Source organism: Phalaenopsis equestris, unplaced genomic scaffold (genome assembly GCF_001263595.1).
Source record: "Phalaenopsis equestris unplaced genomic scaffold, ASM126359v1 Scaffold000002, whole genome shotgun sequence".
Taxonomy (NCBI): domain Eukaryota; kingdom Viridiplantae; phylum Streptophyta; class Magnoliopsida; order Asparagales; family Orchidaceae; genus Phalaenopsis; species Phalaenopsis equestris.
The window spans coordinates 29,362,177-29,381,570 of record NW_018164444.1 but is presented as its reverse complement, the minus strand read 5'-3'; the positions used below and the strand labels follow the sequence as shown (position 1 = coordinate 29,381,570).

General features: G+C 33.9%; 1 protein-coding gene across 1 annotated transcript; it reads right to left on the bottom strand.

The window, feature by feature from the left end:
* Positions 1-1,076: 1,076 nt before the first annotated feature.
* Positions 1,077-11,982, bottom strand: LOC110037973 (uncharacterized protein DDB_G0275933). Its single transcript, XM_020742730.1, has 3 exons — positions 11,742-11,982; positions 11,251-11,398; positions 1,077-1,328 (listed from the first exon to the last, which is right to left on the bottom strand). Exons 1-3 carry the CDS (start codon positions 11,794-11,796, stop codon positions 1,268-1,270), a joined length of 264 nt encoding a protein of 87 aa, XP_020598389.1. The 5' UTR covers positions 11,797-11,982; the 3' UTR covers positions 1,077-1,267.
* Between the last annotated feature and the right edge of the window lie 7,412 nt (positions 11,983-19,394).

Genomic DNA, 19,394 nt, shown 5'->3' with positions numbered 1-19,394 from the left:
CAATTTTTTGGCATAATTATGAGTTGGTAACTGCACATTATGATATCTTTTTAACAAATTTTTATCTTGATTCTGATCTTTGATTGTATTAAGAACCCTTGACCTCTAATTTTCTTACGTCTAATCAGTATAAGCGTCACTAATTTTTTTCGTCAGCTTCTCTCAATGTGTCGAGGTTTGGATCTCTCTAGTTTATTAGTAATTTTAGAAATTGTAGTTGCATGTTTAGTCATACGAATTCTTTTGATTAGAGCATGTTCGGTCGTGCCATTGATACGTGCGGTACGAGCTTGAACTCGTTTATCAAGAGTTTGTTAGAGTTCTGGCTAAGTTCTATTCAAGCTTTTAAGATTATGTTCGAGCTCAAGCTCGTTCATGAATACCCTATGCAAGCCCACCTCAAGATGTAACTCATTTAGCAATTCTATATAATTAATTTGTTGGGAAAAACAAATGATAGTGCTTATTGAGTCAAAAAAAATAATTATTAAATGATATTTTTCATCAATGAGATGAAATCAAGCTTTTTTATGAGCTTTAATAATATTATGCATGAATATAGATGAATCAAATAATGAATCTAAATGAAAGTGTTATTAAGTTGTTCCACTAACTAATCCAATGATTATAAATGAGCTTTAATTGATTTGAACCACGAGTAGTTTATTGAATATTTGGCCTTTTGCAGCCCTATTTGTCCTCTAATTCCCTGTAATTCTCATGTGACTCCGGGCAATCCGAAGTGAATTGGATGGCCAGGATTGCTGTCCAGGATAATTGAAGTTGATCTGAACCCTAAAATCTGTGCTTCTAATCTAATTGGAACGTTTTTAGATACTATTGATGATATTGCTTGGCATTGGTAATATTTTAATGTATTATATTAAATTGGGTGCATCAAGAAATCAAAATAAAATAATTTTACGATAAGTTGAACTATGTGAAAATTTATATATGTAAAACTCTATATTTAAAATCATAATATTTAATAATCTTTTAATTAAACAGAATATAATTAATCAGAAGTAAATGACGCACACTACGAAAAAAGAAACAAGCCAAATCCTATTAATCACTTAATAGGTAAACATGTAAACCTATAATTAACCTATAAACAAACATAATTTAGTTTAATTTGGAATTAAATGAAGCAACGGCTCTATACCTTTTGGCAGAATGGAAAACATAAAAATCAATCTGAGAAAACAATTCTAAATTGTCAAAACGTTAAGCCCGATGGAAGCATTTGCTCAAATTGATCTCCTTCTTATTCGCTACCTTTATTCATGTATTCTCTCTTCATTTCTTCCAATACACCGTCGTTGGTACTGCCAACAGAAACAAGATGATACAATTAAAATTAGTGCCACATTATATGACATATTTAGTAAAAATTAAAGGGATACTTACATACCAGACCACCCGACACATTGCTATTTACAAATCAAGCACCAAGGTGATTTTTTTGAACTACTGAACCGATCCATTTACGCGTGCCATGATCATACTAATGAGGATTTGATAAAAATTAAAAACATGGGCTGGGGTTTTACCACGAATTTTGATATCTGAGTGAGAATTTGAATACGGATGAAAGAGGATGGTTGATTTGTAAATAGCAATGTTTTGGGGGGGTCTGTATGTAATTGCCCCAAAATTCACACATTAGCACAGTTAGCTCCCACTATAATTGCTATTGAACATTGAGGCGTTTGATTATGAGGAGGTGATTATGAAATCAACAAGAAAAAAAATCAACAAGTTAAAGTGGCTCAGGATAAACCTGAGCAAATTTCCTATCAAGAGACATGAAATCATTATTGAACATACATATGCATTGAGACTAGTAAAATACAGTTCTTGATTAATGCTACATATATCTCTATGCATTTCACATTTTCACTCATCTCTGAGCCTATTTTTATGATTTAATCAATTATCAAACACTTGAGGCAGAATTTTTTACCAACCCAAACAGAAAAAAAGTACTAGTGATGATAAGGATGCAATAATGTAATCATCTTAGTTGTGCCTTTTAAATATTTGTGTTTTGTGTGGCCGTGTACTCGAGATAGTACTCCTAACGATCGAGCATTGAGTGGATTGACTCGAGCCCAAGGAAACTATGGATACCATCAAACACAGTAATACACCCTCAAGAGCTGTTGGAAGTCATTCTTCTTTTAAGAGAAGCTACATAAGAATGATGGAATGTTGCAAGACCATATAGCGCCATAGAATTTAACAATGTTTTATTTTGCTGACTGGCTGGAAGTCTCTTAGTGATCTAAATGCCTAATTTGTGTGTGAAATTTTACACAAAAATATAAAAATACTACCTATATGTGAATTATCAATTATTACTAGCAGTAGATCAAACATGATTCAGGGATTTCAATTAGACAGCCTCTGGGTCATCAACCTAGAAACAAAGTCTTTCCCTCTGCCCCTCAAAGTCAAATACTCCCCTTCTTCTTTTGAGGAAGCCAAATGGAAGTAAGGTTCTCAAGGAATTATTTGAGTTCCTGTGTCCACAAATCATATCCTCCACTTTATTTTTTGAGGAAGAACAATGAGGAGAAGTTCATAAGTTTTAAGTCCTCTCAAGAGGCCGCCAAGACTACTTCCATAGAGAAAGCCAAGTGAGGAGAAAGCCTTACTATTGCTAAAGGCTGCAACATTTCAAGGTTCCTTTGGCTTCCCCAGTTTCCAGGTAACGGAGTTCAGGTTAAAACTTGCTCTATTGTGCATCCGAAGGGGAAGAGAGGATTAGGATATATAGTCCAAAATCACACCACCTACTTTGTTTCTACCATAGAGAAAAGGTGATGAGAGCCTCACCCAAGCTAGTTTTGTTGGCTTCTAAAGAGTCAGTAAGTATGAAATTAAGCCATATTCTCTTTCTCTCCCCTAGAATATGAAAGAAATAATTTTAAAAAAAAAAAACACTTACGCTCGTATATGCCAATGCGTTGGTTGGACACTGGTGAAGAATCCTAATAGGCTGGGTTCAAACGCTGACCCTGCCCTGAAAGGAAAAAAAAGAAATCCGTGCCACTAACTTTGCATTTAGGGTTAGGAAAATTGATCAAAGACATGCCGTAGTTATTCTCTGCAAAAAAAGGAACCAGTCTTATTTAATGAAGGATGAGTAGTAATAACTAGTTAGTTCAGCTCAATCCAATTTAGATTCACATCTAAATATATCTTAAAGGACCTAATGAATTCAATAATGATCTTCATGAGTAGAGCCTTCCCGAAGAACTGACGACCAAATTATCCCATTACAAGCTAAATTGTGAATGTATATCCATAGATGCTAAATATTGTGGATCAAATTCCTTTTGAACCCTTGAGTTGAGTAGATCCTCAAACTTCACAAGTCCATCTTAGGAACACAATTTGGGGTGGATTAGGTGGTTCGCCCAACTAAAACAATTTAAGATATTGGTTTACAGTGCTTGGAGAGGAAGGTCAAAGTCTTAAAGTTAATAAAGCTTCTTTATTCAGTAAAATCTAATAAAAACCGGTTGACATTTTCTTTAGGATAACACAATTTGGGGTGAAATATGAGTCTTAAAGTCAAACTCATATTTCTGGAGAGAGTTGTCTTATTAAAAGTCAGCCACATGATGATCAGGTTAGGATAGCAGATGCTTTAAATTCAGCTTATAATAAAAAAGGTGGAGGTAGACCTAAAAAGACTTGGGCACGTTATATAAAAAATGATCTTAATTTATTAGAACTAAGTATAAATATAACACTTAGTAGGACACAATGGAGAAGAAGGATTCATGTAGCCGACCCCACTTATTGCGATAAAGGCTAGTTACTGATGTTGCTATTTATTTTCTTGTTATGATGATCGCTTTTATGATAGTGGAATGTGTTATATAGTTTAATTACAATGATAGGATTAATTTAGGGGCATTTGCAGGCATAACACACAATTCTTATGTTTTTACATATTTAACACCTAGACTTCCATATTTACATGCATAACACTCAAATGTTTAACATCAAATAAAAAATATCATCATCACAACCTTTTTTAAAGTGAAATACACATTTTCATGCATAGATTTATGACACCAAGGCGTTATAATTGTAAATATCAAACTTTGGGTCTTAGATATATAAATACATAAGAATCATGTGATAGGTATGTAAATTTCCCACAAATTTATTGTTTCAAGTTATTTCAGTTCAACTCTCATCAAGTAAAATCTAAGTGAATCTTTTCCAAGTTCCTGCACACCGCCTAAGTCGCTTCTACAGGAGTCCCTGCATCATATTTTCTTCTGTGGTTGTTTTCCTACTGTGGTGCAATAGTTTCATTCTTCTGACTAGTTTCATTCTAACTTTTTTGACAAAAACATTTTAGTAGATACCGATAATTGATTGAGCAGGACGTTAAAAGTGAAAATTTACTAATTCATCTCGGTTGAATTTAAACTTATAATATTAGGATAAATCTTCAAGGCTTTAAAATTAGTCATACATTTTGAGTGTTTTAGGTTATAAAAAGGACCCCTGAGGAATGTAACACTCACTGTAATATTGATTGATTGAATAAAATTTGTTTTCTCTTGGTTTTTGTGTGTTGTTGGGCATAAATTCTTCAAGCATTTACAAATCTTGATGATAATTTTTGGGGAACGTATCTCATAATATTATGTATCTTTCTTCTTCCTTCTAAATTTTTCAGTGGTGCATGATTGAGATTTCTTCTAAATTGATACATATTGATTTTCATTTTATGGAGATAGATTATATTGTGGAAAAATTATATATTCAATTCTGATATTCTGGAAGTTTTAATATCATCGTTTCGACTAAATGAAACAAATTTTCGGATTTTGAATAAAATACGTAATTTTTAACTAAGTTAAAAGTTGGGTAATTGTGAATTATAATCATTTTATTTATTTATTTTTTTTTGCATCTTATTCAGCCTTCAATTAGTGAACTCTCAACTCTAAGATGTCTTATATCAAATTAGTTTTACAGCTTACGGTTGCTTTTATCATGCCAACCAAAACTAAGTTATAATGATTGGGAGGGCTAACAAAAATTTAGCAAATTATGCAATCAAAATAGATTCAAGTTATGATTCGAAACAAATACACCATCTCTATCTTAAGGATCAAAATTACATTCCTGCATTCTATGGGAGACATAACCTAAAGGGAATTTTTCATAATGGATTGGCATTCCATCTATTTGATTATGAAAGATCTAAATATGCTAAATCAAAAACTAGTGTTCATGTCCAATTACTTTTGTAAACTATTGCAAGTGAAGCTTAAACTCACATAAGCAAACCTGAAACATAAACATCAAAAGCAATATTCATCTTGTGGTGACTATAGGGTTCAGCCATATCAATGAGTCAGACATATTAGTCTTGTAATAAAAAGTCAGTTACATCAAGATTTTTTTGTTATTCCCATATATTTATTAAAGATATTTGGCAAGCGATTGAGAATGAACTAAGCCTGATTTGTTAAGTTTTTAGTGCATTGGGACGACAATCTTACTGTGGTGATTTATGGATTACCTTGTAGAAAGAACAATAATTATTCCTAGATTTACATGGCAAATATCAAATACTTAATTTGTCAAAATTAATTTTTTCTGATCCAAGGAAATTTGGAAAGCTATGATAATAATCCAAAATTTGATAAAAAAATTTTAATTTTATTTCATGAACCTACCACCAATGCTAAGGATTTTTCTCTAACTCCCCCACAAATTCAAATCCAACACCTTACCTGGCATAACTACTCATCTTGTCATAGATGTGGGCTCTGAAAGTTCCCGAACGTTCCCCCCAGGACAACTTTAGTTCCCAACCGTTCCCCTCGAACAACTCTGCATTTTGTTTTTATTTTTGTTTGAGAGAGAGAGAGCTTTAGAGAGTCAAATTTTTCAGAAGGCAAATTAGATTGTCGATAAGACACTACTCAGAGATTTCACCCTCATTTAGCGAGGATTTTTTGATCTGGGGTACGAGATTTTCCATAGGCGCAAGCCCTTACGGTTAATTACCTCTCCCGGTAACGAAAGAGCACTTTCGATTAAGGCTAGTAATTAATAATTGAAAATTGAATATAAAATAGTAACTGACTTGGGATTTAAGTTGTAAAATCCATCACTTGAAGGTTAAAACGGATAGTGGGGGAATGAAAATGAAACCTGATCAAGATATCTTGGTTCTATCATCCCAAGCCATCGTCGTTCCTGATCTACTTACTTAGAAGAGGTAATCGACATAACCTAACCTGACATAAGAATTCTTGTCAGCAGTCATGGGGTTGCATCGTTCAAGGTATCCTTGTAGATCTGGAATGGATTTTTGTCTAAAGGGACAAATTTAAATCAATCTTAGCTAACAGAAATGTTTTATGTCAATCAATTGTACCCTTATAATTCACAACTAAAAAGGTAGAAAACCGTTAGGGAAATATGAGACCGTAATCATAATATAATGATGTCATTTAGCGGCAACCACAAAGTCAGGGGGGCCTTTCGTAATTGTTATTTTGTGTTTACTTTGAAAATATTGGTTTCTAAGCTTAAATAATTGGTTACTTTGAAAATCTTAGTTTAAAATCCCTCCGATTGAAATCTTCGATCACACCACAATCATCAATGATTTGATCATTTAAAACTTTTATATTTGATGGTGGGACATTTAGTTTTGTTTGTTTAGAATTTTAGAGTATAAGTACTGTCGATTCCTATCTTTATAAGTAGGGGGATCATACTAGGTGATTTGATCTTGTAGAATTTCATTTTTAGAATTTGAATATTTATCTTAAAATTACTGGACTGTCAACTCCAATCCTTCTGAGGAGGAGGATCAAACTGGTGAGGTGATTTAGACATGTAAATCCTTATTTCAGGATTTGAACAGTTATCAGGGCTTACTAGAATCGTCAATTCTAGTCCTTACAAAGAAGATGATCAAATTAGTTAAGTGGGACTTACGACCCTATCATATAAACAAGGCAACCCGCTTAGCCCGCGTAACATTGTTGAACCTAATATTTGAGCATTAAATATGTTTGGTTGGTGCATATACGGACATTTAATTTATGTATTTGAGATATTTTAGCATAAGCATTTGGTGTCTTAAAGCAATTCTTATGATTTTAAAATATGAATTAAATCAAATAGCTTACGTACAGGTTTTGATTTCAAACACTTTACCGCCTTCTGTTCATTTCCTAACATGTTGTGAATTTGGTGGTCATAGCCTATCAGTGTTTCATTTTTAGCATTTACAAATGACAATTGTGTGCTTGAATTTAGCCTAAGTTTATGTATTCATATTTGAGTCAATTTGCCAACCCCTACGCATAACCCAATCAAGTTTTAGCCTCAATTTATAGAATTTTATATCAAATTTAAGTTTAGCCTCCAATTTGTGATATTTCATATTTAATTTAATTTGAAACCCCTAAGCTTCGCTCCAATCAAGTTTAGCCCCAAATAATTTTTTAAAATAGATCACATAAAGATTTATTTATATCAGGATGTATATTTTATTTAATTATCTTAGAATGTGATCGAATTTGAAGCCAAAGAGAAGTTCAATTATATTAATTGACGAGTAATTCAATTTTTTTTATGAATCTTATGCAAGTTTCAAGTGCATTTAATTTATCCACTTGAAATGACTTCAATTATAGCTTAAGTGTTAATTTTGTATTTTATGACATCCATTTCTTTTAATTTTATGCCCTTTTTAAAGTCCAAACAGTCCATATTTTAATATTATTTACATGTCTAAATTCACTCAAAATTTCGTCAGTCTCTCAACGTCAACACCTGTTAGAGGGCATGAGAGAATGCCAACCTTCCCAGTTGTCTCAAAAGACTCACTGGTCAGTGTCGCGAGGCACTGTGGTCAGAGAGCAAAAAGAGTCCCGCGATCTCAAAGGATAAGACAGGCCTTCAAGATACTCGCAAAAGGATTAGATCGCAACAGAGAGCTCCCCAATTTTAAAAAAAATTCTCCATACGATATCACACTTTTCCCCACCTAACGGATACTTCGCTCTCAAATGAAGGTTTTCAAAAATTGCCCTCATTACTCCAATATTATACAGAGCAATAAATAATATGAAATATAAAATAACAAAAGACTTGGCTGGTTAAGAGGGAAACAAGAAGCAAGCATTAGTTTTGACGTTCGGATTGTGAAGGATTGATCGGGTCGCGCTTGAATAAGGAGGGGCTCGGTTCAATGGTAGGGTGTTATCGGATAGGGGAGTGCCTGCAACATTGAGGAAGGGTAGGGCAGAGGGGGATCATGCGAGCAGTAAAGTGAGCAGTCGACAACTTCTGTTCAAGGCTTCAGTGCAGAGAGATTAGGCTCGCGAAGGCTTCTACTACGGCCTACGAGAGCGACGTGGGAGGATCGCGACATGGAAGATCGCACAGGGAGAAGAACAATACACAAGAATATAGTGTTGATTTCGTGAATGAAGGTGAAGGATGAAACTCAAGATTCCGTTGTTCTGTTCACATGAACAGGAAAGAAGGAGGTGGGAGAAGGTTAGGGAGGCACGACACAGGGAAGACTGCTCGATTTTGGCATGCGGATTAGGGTAGAGCAGGATTTTCTCAGCTTGGATGGCAAGGAGAAGAACAGCGTGCAGGTGAGACGCGTGCAGTGATGGAGCTTAGGTCGCGTGCGACCTGAGGAGGAATCGCCATGGAGATCAGCGTGAGCAAGGAGGTTGGAAGTTTCGGGTTAAGGCCGAGGGGGGCCACTTTTCTCCTGTCTGCTTGTAATTCTTTTTTAATTCAATTGTATATTGATACCAAAATGAGAAGAACGAGATTAATTTCTATATTCTGAGGCAGGAACAGTTAAACATCATTATTTTAATATTCATTAATTAATTAATATTTTTTTTAATGGTCAACAATAGATGTTATCTTTTATGCAAAGATTAAGCCCATTATTGATGGCAGATATCATAAGTTCCTTTGTTTGGGATGACAGACTAGATTCTGATGATTTATAGATTTCCTTATTATAAGCACAAAAATTTTCTAAATTTGCATGGAAAAAGGATGGAAATCCCAATTTCTTATTCATTAAAAATGAAAACCATTAACGATGATATTGTTTTAGATATCCTTATGTCGTAGTTTCCATTTTCCTAGTTTATTCTGTTGTAAATGATTATGATTCAATATGACTTGATTAATTTGTTATGATTGGTTTACTATTATAAATCATTGTTCAACTGCTTTTGATTTCTTTTTGTAGTGCCTTTGTTCAATGATTAAGTTGCTCGCATCGAGATTACTTCCTTAGATGACATCCTTCATTAGCATTTCTGTTTCTGGCTTTTTACTTCTTTGTGTTACGGTTGTTATGAACTCCTTGGTTTCTTTCTATTTATCGGCTAATGCATTATAAGGAATATTAGGTTTCTCATAAATTACTCGAAAAAAACTGCAAAAGCAAAATATTTGTTATTTTGCTGAAACTAGGTTGAAACCTTTTTATTCTCGTGGGAATTCAAGTGTGTTGAATTGAAACTTTAAGTAATAGAAAAGATCTTAGAAGATTCTGAGATGTTTTAGATTTTGGGTCCTTTTAGGTTACAAAACTCCCGAGACATATTAAATTCATTAAATTATAGAATATTTAAATAAAATTTCAATTTCTTCTCAAATTTGGTGTTTGATGTTGTATATATTTTGAGCAATTGAAAATTTTGACGACAATTTTCATAAGACGATTATTCTTATACTAGCGCAAAGCCTGGGCAAGAGTGTGAGTGACCAGTGTCGACTCAAGCTCGACTCATTAACGAGCTCGCAAGCCAAGCTTATTGTGTCACAAGCTTAATTAGTTTATCATAAGGGCTAGAGCTTGAGCTTAACCTGACTAGACTTGGAAGCTCATTGAGTCAGCTCAATAATATCAATTAATCCCATTGCTCGCAACCCGTGCCCGTCTCTTGCTAGACTCCACAGCCCTATAGCTCCCGCACGACCTGAATCACTATTGTCAAACTCAAAATTGAGTTTTCGAGCAGAGTTCGAGCTCAGGTTATGAGCATGAGTTGAGCTAGATTTTATTGTAGCTGAAGATAAATATAATATCAAGATTAGTTGAGATCCTGACATATAAAATTCCATTGATCATTTTCCACCGAATATAGCCCAGCATACACAAATAATCAATTTGAATTACCACAATATTGTTCGACCTGAATCACTGTGGTCGACCTCAAAATTGAGTTTTCGAGCTGAGTTCAAGCACGGGTTATGAGCATGAGTTGAGCTCGAGCCAAGCATACATCTCACGAGTTGACCTCAAGTTTAGTGTAGCTTAAGATAAATACAAGATCAAAATTAATTGAGATCCAAGCATATAAAAGTCCATTGATCAGTTTCCAACAAATATGAACAAACATACGGAAATAATCAACTTGACTTACCACAATATTCTTAATTTATCCTTTCTACAAAGAACTACATCAAATTCAATCCACCAACAAAAATGTATTTCTTGTTTTCTAAATTTTAAACTGGTAGAAATTTAAACCCGAACAAGATATTCAAACCTATGTTGTTCAATCTTTCACATCTTTATCAATAAATGCACATATTCCCATCCCCTGTCTTCACGAATTAACATACGCTTCCATGCTTAAGTTTCAAGATCAAAATCATACTCTCATAGTTTAGTTTTTATTCAAAATCTACATACCATTCCCTGCCTTCATTTATTCTATGTTTAAATGATTGTCAAGTTGTATATTATTGCAAACCAAATAAAATGCTTCATTTATACACATCACAAATAATGTTTTAGTAATTGAGATATTAAGTTGTTGCAACTGTATTTCCAACCACGGTATAACAGAAATGAGATAGAAACAATTTATATAAAAAAAAGGCAAGCTTTTTGAGACAACCAAATTATTTCATGAGAACACCTTTAAAGGGAGAAATGTGGCTTTTTCACATAACAAATACTCTATTTTATTTCTGCTCTGAAATTTCTTATTAACGGATGAAAGATTCCTCAAGAGTTAACCTTCTTTCATCTAAGTTTTTACTAAATATTCATAATTAAAAATTGATCATTATCTTCAGCCATGAATCAAAGCCCAATCAACACTAAGCATTCAATTTTCTTTCATTACAAACCGGAATCATACATATGAACAGCATCAAGCTCAAAATAAAGTAGCACAAGAAGACTTGACTTACTAATGATGAAGGCATTCATTTAACACTTTCGCCTGTTTTCTGCAGAGCCAAACTACAGATAGAGTCCTTCCAGAAGCACATTCAGCATACTTTGCAACATAATGGTCGCATTCCTTGAGTGCCTTCTGCTTCATTTTACTACGTAAAGCTGCATTCAACAACTATGAATCCTCAGTATAAAAATTAAGGAAGAAAATACATAAACGAACTTAAGAAATGACTACAAAATATTTTCGGGGTCGGCAATGCCTGGAACGAATAAAAAGGAAAATCGCAACAGCAATCGAGAGTTGATCTATTGAACGTGTGCTTCAAATTGTCATAAATCAATGGATGAAGAACCCTAACAGAAATGGTGCATCTAAAAACTTACCAAAATGGATGAGGTTTTAATTTTTAAAAGAAGTCATGCATAAAAAAAGCGCTCTACCAACAAAACATTCTGAATAGCGCAATGGGGAATTTGGGGATGGTGATGAGTGGAGATTTACCTTCTTCCACCTTCTTCTTCACATGATTCTCTCTGGCCTCTTGGACGTAACCCATCGATCAACAGAGCAGCAATATACAGGAGATGAATCCCAACCCTAGCACTCAGCTGCGCGGAATCAGCAAAGAGGCGCGTGTGATAAGCAAACCTCCGCAACTCTGCTGTGCGGCCCCGGCGCTTCCACAGTTGGGGGCACCTGACCGATTATTTGGCCTCAAGAAAGGAAAATAATTAGCTCAGTATGCGTGTAATATATTTTTTGTAAGGAATTTAAATCCTGGATTTACGAGAAGAGGCAGAAAGAATTATTTATGCGATTTAGGGTGTGTTTGGGGAGCAACATTATTGCATGCGCTCTCGGCACGCACTGCGATGCGCGATTGTGATTGGAGAGCACACGGTCCACTGTCATAATTAGACGTGTTTGGGGCACCTTGTGTATGAAAATATTTATTTAAAAGATATTTTATATGTTGTAAAAAGATATCACAGTTTTGTTCTTTGCAAAGTGTAATTTTTATTGTTAGAATGAAAATTCATTTCGAAATCTAATCTGTCAGTTCAAAGATGAAAATTCACATTAAAATCTAATTTTTATTGCCTCAATTCCCATTTTGGCAATGCAAATTAGGTTTCGAGGTCATTTTGGAACTGACAATATAGATTTCGAAGTGAATTTCCTTGATGACAATGGAATTTAAACTTTGTATTGGATGATACAGTGAAAACTCTTACATTATATTAAATGTTTTCTTCTAAAAGCATATTTTCAGATGTGCAGTCAATTGCATATGGGGTTTGCAAGGATGAGAATGCTTAGATCTATGATTAGATTTTTAGTTAAAAAATAAATTACGAAAGTAAAAAACAAGTGCAAGGTTTGATGTAGGTATGATGAAAGACAATATTAGATTTGAAAATTCGATAAAATTTAATACAGGTTAATTATCTTTCATAACTCTAACATTCTCAATAAGTTGTATTGTTCTGACTTCGAGCTTAATTATTGTCGGTTTAAAAGAATTTTATTCCAAAATTACTGCCTCAAGCTTTAGTTGTTTATTTCGATTCGCTATTCATCCGAGCCAAAAGTGAAATTATTGAATTTTCAAGCGGTTTTCATTGTTCAAGCTATCTAAGATGCTCACTCCTTTTAAAATGTGTTGATTATTGTCAGGTTTGATTACAAATTGTTACTGTTCCGCCAGCAGATTTACTACAATAATTAAATATAATTTATTCAGTCGAATGCACTTTATAATGTGTTGATTATTCTCAAGTTTGGTGGTACACAAGGATACTCGTACATCAAGATCATGTATAACCGACTTTATTCAGTAGAAAAGGGATCACGCAGGAGTTCTTGAACGGTGTCTCAACTTCCATCTTATCTTTCTGAGGGCAATTCTCGACGTCGTTGTTCAAAACACAGCAATGAGCACACTTAGTGCTTGATGAAAAGGCATACACAGGAGTTCTTGAACGTTGTCGAGGCATTCAGGAAACTATTATTGGCAAGCTTTTAAAGCTCAAAACAAAATATTCTCTTCCTTTGGCACAATGCAGATGAATTTGTGAGTGGCTCCAGACATTTAAATTACTGAGATATGTTTCAAATTTTAATCGTTGTGTTGATGTGGAGACAAGAAAGTTATTTGGAAAGAAAAACCACAATTGTCATATTTTTCTTCAAAATTTGTTGTCAGGCGCATTTAGCTCCTTACCAAGTGATATTTTAAATCCACTAATTGAACGCAACACGTTCCTTAAACAGATATGCGCAGCTCATTTGAATTTTGCTGGTATACGAGAGTTAGAAGCAAATATTCCAATAATATTTTGCAAGCTCAAAAGACTATTCCCACCTAGTTTTTTTTACTCCGTAAGTGTTTATCGGTGCTTCTATTACGTGAAGCCTTACTTGGTGAATCGGTACATTATCGATGGATGTATCCATTTGAGAAGTTCATAGTAATAATTTTTGAATAAATGTTATAGCAACTACTTCGTAAATAATATTATGAAATAATTTCATTATAGATTTTTGAATAAATTGAAGTGAACTGTCAAAAATAAAGCACAACCATAATGATCCATATGTGAGGCATATTTATTGTACGAGACTACCACTTTCTGGTCCTAGTATCTTGTGCAAGAAGAGTCCACATCATTGAGTGTTGTGCCTCTCACGACACTGTGTTTTTCAGTCGTTTGGTGAAGCATCAGAAAGGTGCACATCACGTTATCTTAGTGATCAGGAACTTCAAGCAGTGATACTTTTTGTTCTTTTAAATTGCGACGAAGTTCAACCCTTTATTTTGTAAGATACTAAATTCTATTAATAATTTATTCTTCAATGTGAAAATATTATGATGACTAATCCATAATTTTTTTATCATGGTAACGATTTATACTAGATTTGTTGTACTCAGTTGAAGATGTTATCATAAATCAGGATATAGAAAATATTTTTTCCAAATGGTTCACACACATTTAAGTGTTTATCAAAACTATTGAACATCTAAGATAATTCTTATGAGTTATCTTTAATGACAAATGAGTTATCTATGAATTACTAGATTCATGATCGGGACAATGGAGCAACAGATTAGGGCTTATTAGATCTTGCTTGTGGACTCATGCGCATCGTCAAAATTTGGCAAATTTATGATGTGAATGGCGATAATTTTCATACGATATCCTATTCAGAGGGGAAAAAGACTTGTAATTCCAGCGTTTGTGTTAAAGCAAATGATAACCCAGACAATGAGATAGATTACTATAGTATTCTCAAAGAAGTTGTTGAACTATCTTATCTTGGCTCTATTGGTGGGAGTATATTCATGTTCAACGGTGACTGGTTCGATCCAGTTCCTAATCATGGAACAAAGGTTATCTAACTGTATAATATCATAGAAGTATAAGTGAACATGAGATATGATAAATTTGATTAGTTTGTTTTAGCAAGACAAACAAGTCAAGCATTTTATCTCTCATATCCCTATAGAATAAGAGACAAATTAATGTGGGCAGTAGTCATAACCAGAAAATTGACAACGACTATTGATATTTAGAATTATATTGAAACAATTGACTTGGAATTTGAAATGATAGCCATACATTCCACTTGACACTATCGATGAAGGGATAAATTTAGTGGATGTTGATGACGAACAAAAAGAAATTGATATCGATGAGCATGATTTTAGCGATGGTTTAGATGAAGTAATTTTAACTACATCATCAAGTGACTCATCGGACGATGTTAACGAAGAAGTGTAAATGTTATTTTGTTTTTATTTTGTGCTTTTGTGTTTTTAGTTTCAGTAGTTTGTAGATTGCACTTTACAGTTTTCCCTTTGGTATACTGCACTTTTGTTTTTTTTTTCAATTTTAGTAGCTGTAGATTGTACGCATGTAATTTAGTATTATCATTTCTTTTTAGTATGTATTATTGCACTTTAATCTTTAGTAGTATGTAGATGTACTAATTAAATTTACTTTTATCTTTATAAAGGACTTTTGGAGGAAGGGGAAATATGCCCCCCGTTAGGGGACGTTTTGGTTTACGAAAGTTCGTAAGCCGAGGAGATCGTGGACTTGCTAGTACAGAGGGCACCACACAGGCACGACCTTTAGTCCCAGCTACCACACCAATTCCTCTACCAGTAACAACCACGACACCACTACCAGCAATAGCCACCACTTGTGGCCGCAACACTACCACAACAACCAGCCACTACCACGACACCACCAGGATCGTCAACATCAGATGGTATTAATGCGTCATTAAGCTCGAGTAGCATGAGAAATCTACATCAACTTAAGATAGTGGGGAACACAAGTTAATTTAATGTTGACATTATTGCATTGTGTTTTTTATTTAATAGAGAACTAATATGTGTTATTTTTAGATTTACTCCCCATAAATAAGCCATGCATTACATCAGATATATAGTTCGGAGCAAATACGACCACCAATACTTACTGGAAGGAGATCCCGATCATAGTTTGGGATATTTGGTTTGGTGAGTTTAAGGTAAACCTTGAACACAGTAATTACATTTATGCATTTATTTTTATAAATCTTACAATTTTTAATTCAATTTTACAGAAGCAGTGGTCCTAGCCCCCCGAGGAGGAGGCACACATCCGCAGAAACTTTGAGCACAAGATGAGTGATTGTCTGCTAGACCAGTTTGATGATATACACTTGACACATGAGCTCCCTTTGCGACTGGGTAAGAATGTGTTTGTGACACTGCTTAGAGCATGGGATTCTCCTGAGCATCAGAGAAGGAGCATGCAAAGCTAAATTGTTGCTTTGATGGCAGGGGCATGGGGGCCTCAAAGCACACCGGTGGAGCCCTCTCACATATTGAGTATAATAGGAAGTTGGTAAGACTTTTTTTTTGCATTAAATCTTATTTTGAATTAAATTTATGCTAACTATTACATTACAATGACAGACATTGGAGAAACGACGAGAGCCAACTGCTATAAAGTTTCATAAACGCACCCATAGGCGGCAATCAGATCGGTCATGAGTGGACAGTAGAATTCAGGTGACCCAGGTAATACACAAGTTTAATAAGTATGAATTTCAAATACATAGCAATATTTATTTATTGTCTCACTTTCATTAATCATACATTTTGTAGGAGGCCTCCCTCAAGCTCAAGGAGAGCTTATCTCACTAATCAACCATTGGTCCGGGCACATCTCACTATCTTTATGAGTACAACCTTTGGAGGGTGGTTGTCGGCGGGAAAAAGAATGGCAAATTCTATGGGTTGGGGTCCCAGGCGTTGACCTATGATGCCTGCCCAGCCTCTAATACATCCAGTGCATCTACTTTCACTTCATAGGAGGAGGAGATGCGTCGCCAGGTAGCTACTGAGGTTGTTGGCCAGGTAGCCGCCCTGAGATCGAAGGGGTGGTGCTTTTAGAACTGTAGAAAGTGAAGGAGTCAATGCAGGATGAGAGTAAGGATGATGATGATGAAGAGAGGACACCGATGAGGAGCATTAATAGGGGGTTATTTTTTTATTTAGTTGTGTATTGAACAAGTTATTGTTAGGGAATATTAGTTTTATTGTGTAGTTGTACTTTTCATTTGTTTTAATTCAGTTTTTTTTTTTTTTCTGTATATGATTTATAAGTTAATTAGTTTTGTTATTGTGTTATGTTATGTTTTGATTGAACTGTTACGATTGCAGTTGTGTAAATTGTAAAGTTGAAAGAGGATACTGGTCTTCGACGACTTATCGACGATTTATCGCATAAGCGACAATTTTTCGACGGCCTTTGAGCAAGCGATGCTTGGACAAAATGTTGCACATTTGTTACAGACAAAATTGTCAGTAAATTCTCACAGTTAACCGGCAGTTTGACGTCAGTTTATTGACAGAACCTCGATACTTTTCTGACGGAACTGCAACACTTTTCCTCGAACGTTTTCGTCGGTTATATAACTGATGGTCAAACTATGGTTAAACATAACATGTTTTTGGATATATAACGATGATTATGTTGCGTCGGTTAACTGTCAGTTAATGTAAATCGCCGTTAAATTCGTTCCTAATTGAATTACCGTCAAGCGTTTTTGCTACGTCAACTTGGTCGAGCAAAATTATCGGTAAATATACCATCTACAGTTTATCCGTTATTACCAGTAGTATACAAGTGTCAGTAATAAACTAAATTCTTATAGTGTACATGAAAAAGTTGAAGATATCATTTATATGTCTCAACCCCCAGGCTTCATTGATAATCAATATCCTCTAAATTGCAAAAAGCCATTTACGGTCTAAAACAAGCACTCACTTTCTCAAATTTTTTATATACTCAGCAATTTCAATTACTCTTCCTCACTTATAATATGGACATGATATTTTAATTACATGTAATAATTTAACTATTAAAAATAAGTTAATGGCTACCACATAAACTCAATCATAATACTTTAACCCTATTCGACCCTCATCACTTGGAGCGTTTTTTTCTGTTCGGACTCCTAACGTAACTCTACGTGCGGACCAAGTTATTTCTAAGTTATTTGCATGTTATTTCTGGATTATTTTCAATAATACCAAAATAACTCAGAAATAACCCGCGGTCTTTATTTTTTGGGTATTTCTGAGTTATTTCGGTATTATTAAAAATAACTCAGAAATAACCTGAAAATAATCAGAAATAACCTGAAAAAAATAACCTGAAAATAACTTAGAAATAACTTGGTCCGCACGTAGAGCTACGTCAGGAGTCTGCACAAAAACATTTTCTCATCACTTGAGACACCTTATAGGAGGATCCTTGCAATGTCTCATTGCAACGTGTCCCGACTGTCCAATTTCCTAAGCTAACATATGCATAACCCAAAACACTATGCACAATCAAATGCTCAAACCTCTACTCACATATTTAAAGGGTACCTAAAATCATTGATTACCCATAACATGAATAATAATATGTACAATAATAATAATAATACGAATAGTATTTTTAAATCTGCCCAAAATATGAATAATAATATATACCGTTTAAATTTATTTAACTTAATAATAAAATTTAATATCATATGCATGGAAAGTTGTATTCATTTTTTTAGGATTAAAATAGTAATATTTTTTATGTGATATAAAAATTGCGTGGTATAATTATAATAATCAAAATGTAGGTGTTAAATATATGTAAATACATAAGAGTTGGTGAATATAAATGACCCATATTAAGTAAATAAAATATTTATATAAGTTTTGATCGTCCTTTGAAGGGCTACAAAGGTCTGATTCCCAAAATTATCGACTTTTATTTTTTTTTTTTTTTATTTGCATGGTGAAATCTTAATTTAAGGATATGTTGAGAGAGAAAAGAAAAGAGGACTTCTTCAATTAGAGGAGTAAGTGAGTCGAGAAGACTTATGAGTTGGCTCGAGCTCGGCTGGATAAGCAGCACGTGAACTGAGCTGATGAGTTAAAAAGCTAAGCTAAAGCTAGCTCTGACTCAGATTCGTTAACTTATGAGCCGGCTTGTTTAACAAATATTAATATAAAATATATTAAATATGAAGAATTAATTTTTTAAAATATTTTAAAAAAAATAATATTTTTTTATTTTATGTTAAGTGATTACTTATTATTTCTCTCACGATTACTCATTTTAATTATTATTTTGTGTATAATTAGGGGTGTAAACGAGCCAAACACAAGCAAGCCAATGCTCAACTTGTGTTTGGCTCATTAAGAAAATACTATTATTTTATATTTTGAACCAAAAAATATTTTAGTGTTTTGCTTGTTTGTTTAACGAGCTGTTCGCGAACAAAAAATTGTTTTGACAACCCTAGTCATGTAGCCGCATGATGTTAAGAGTTGGGGCAAGTTTTAATTATTATTATTTACTTTAAAAAGACATTAAATATATATTTTTTAATTCCATTTTTTTAATCAATAATTTTATTTTAATTCATTATAAATGTTTATAGCCTTGTAGCCTATCAATTATATTTTTATTTATTTTTTTTGTTGAATATATGTGTTGTGTCTATATATATATATATATATATATATATAGACTCAAGCTCAAGCCCGTGCTCGAACTTGTAGCCCCAATTGTTGAATGGAGACGACCTTGAAGCTCTGCATGGCGCCGA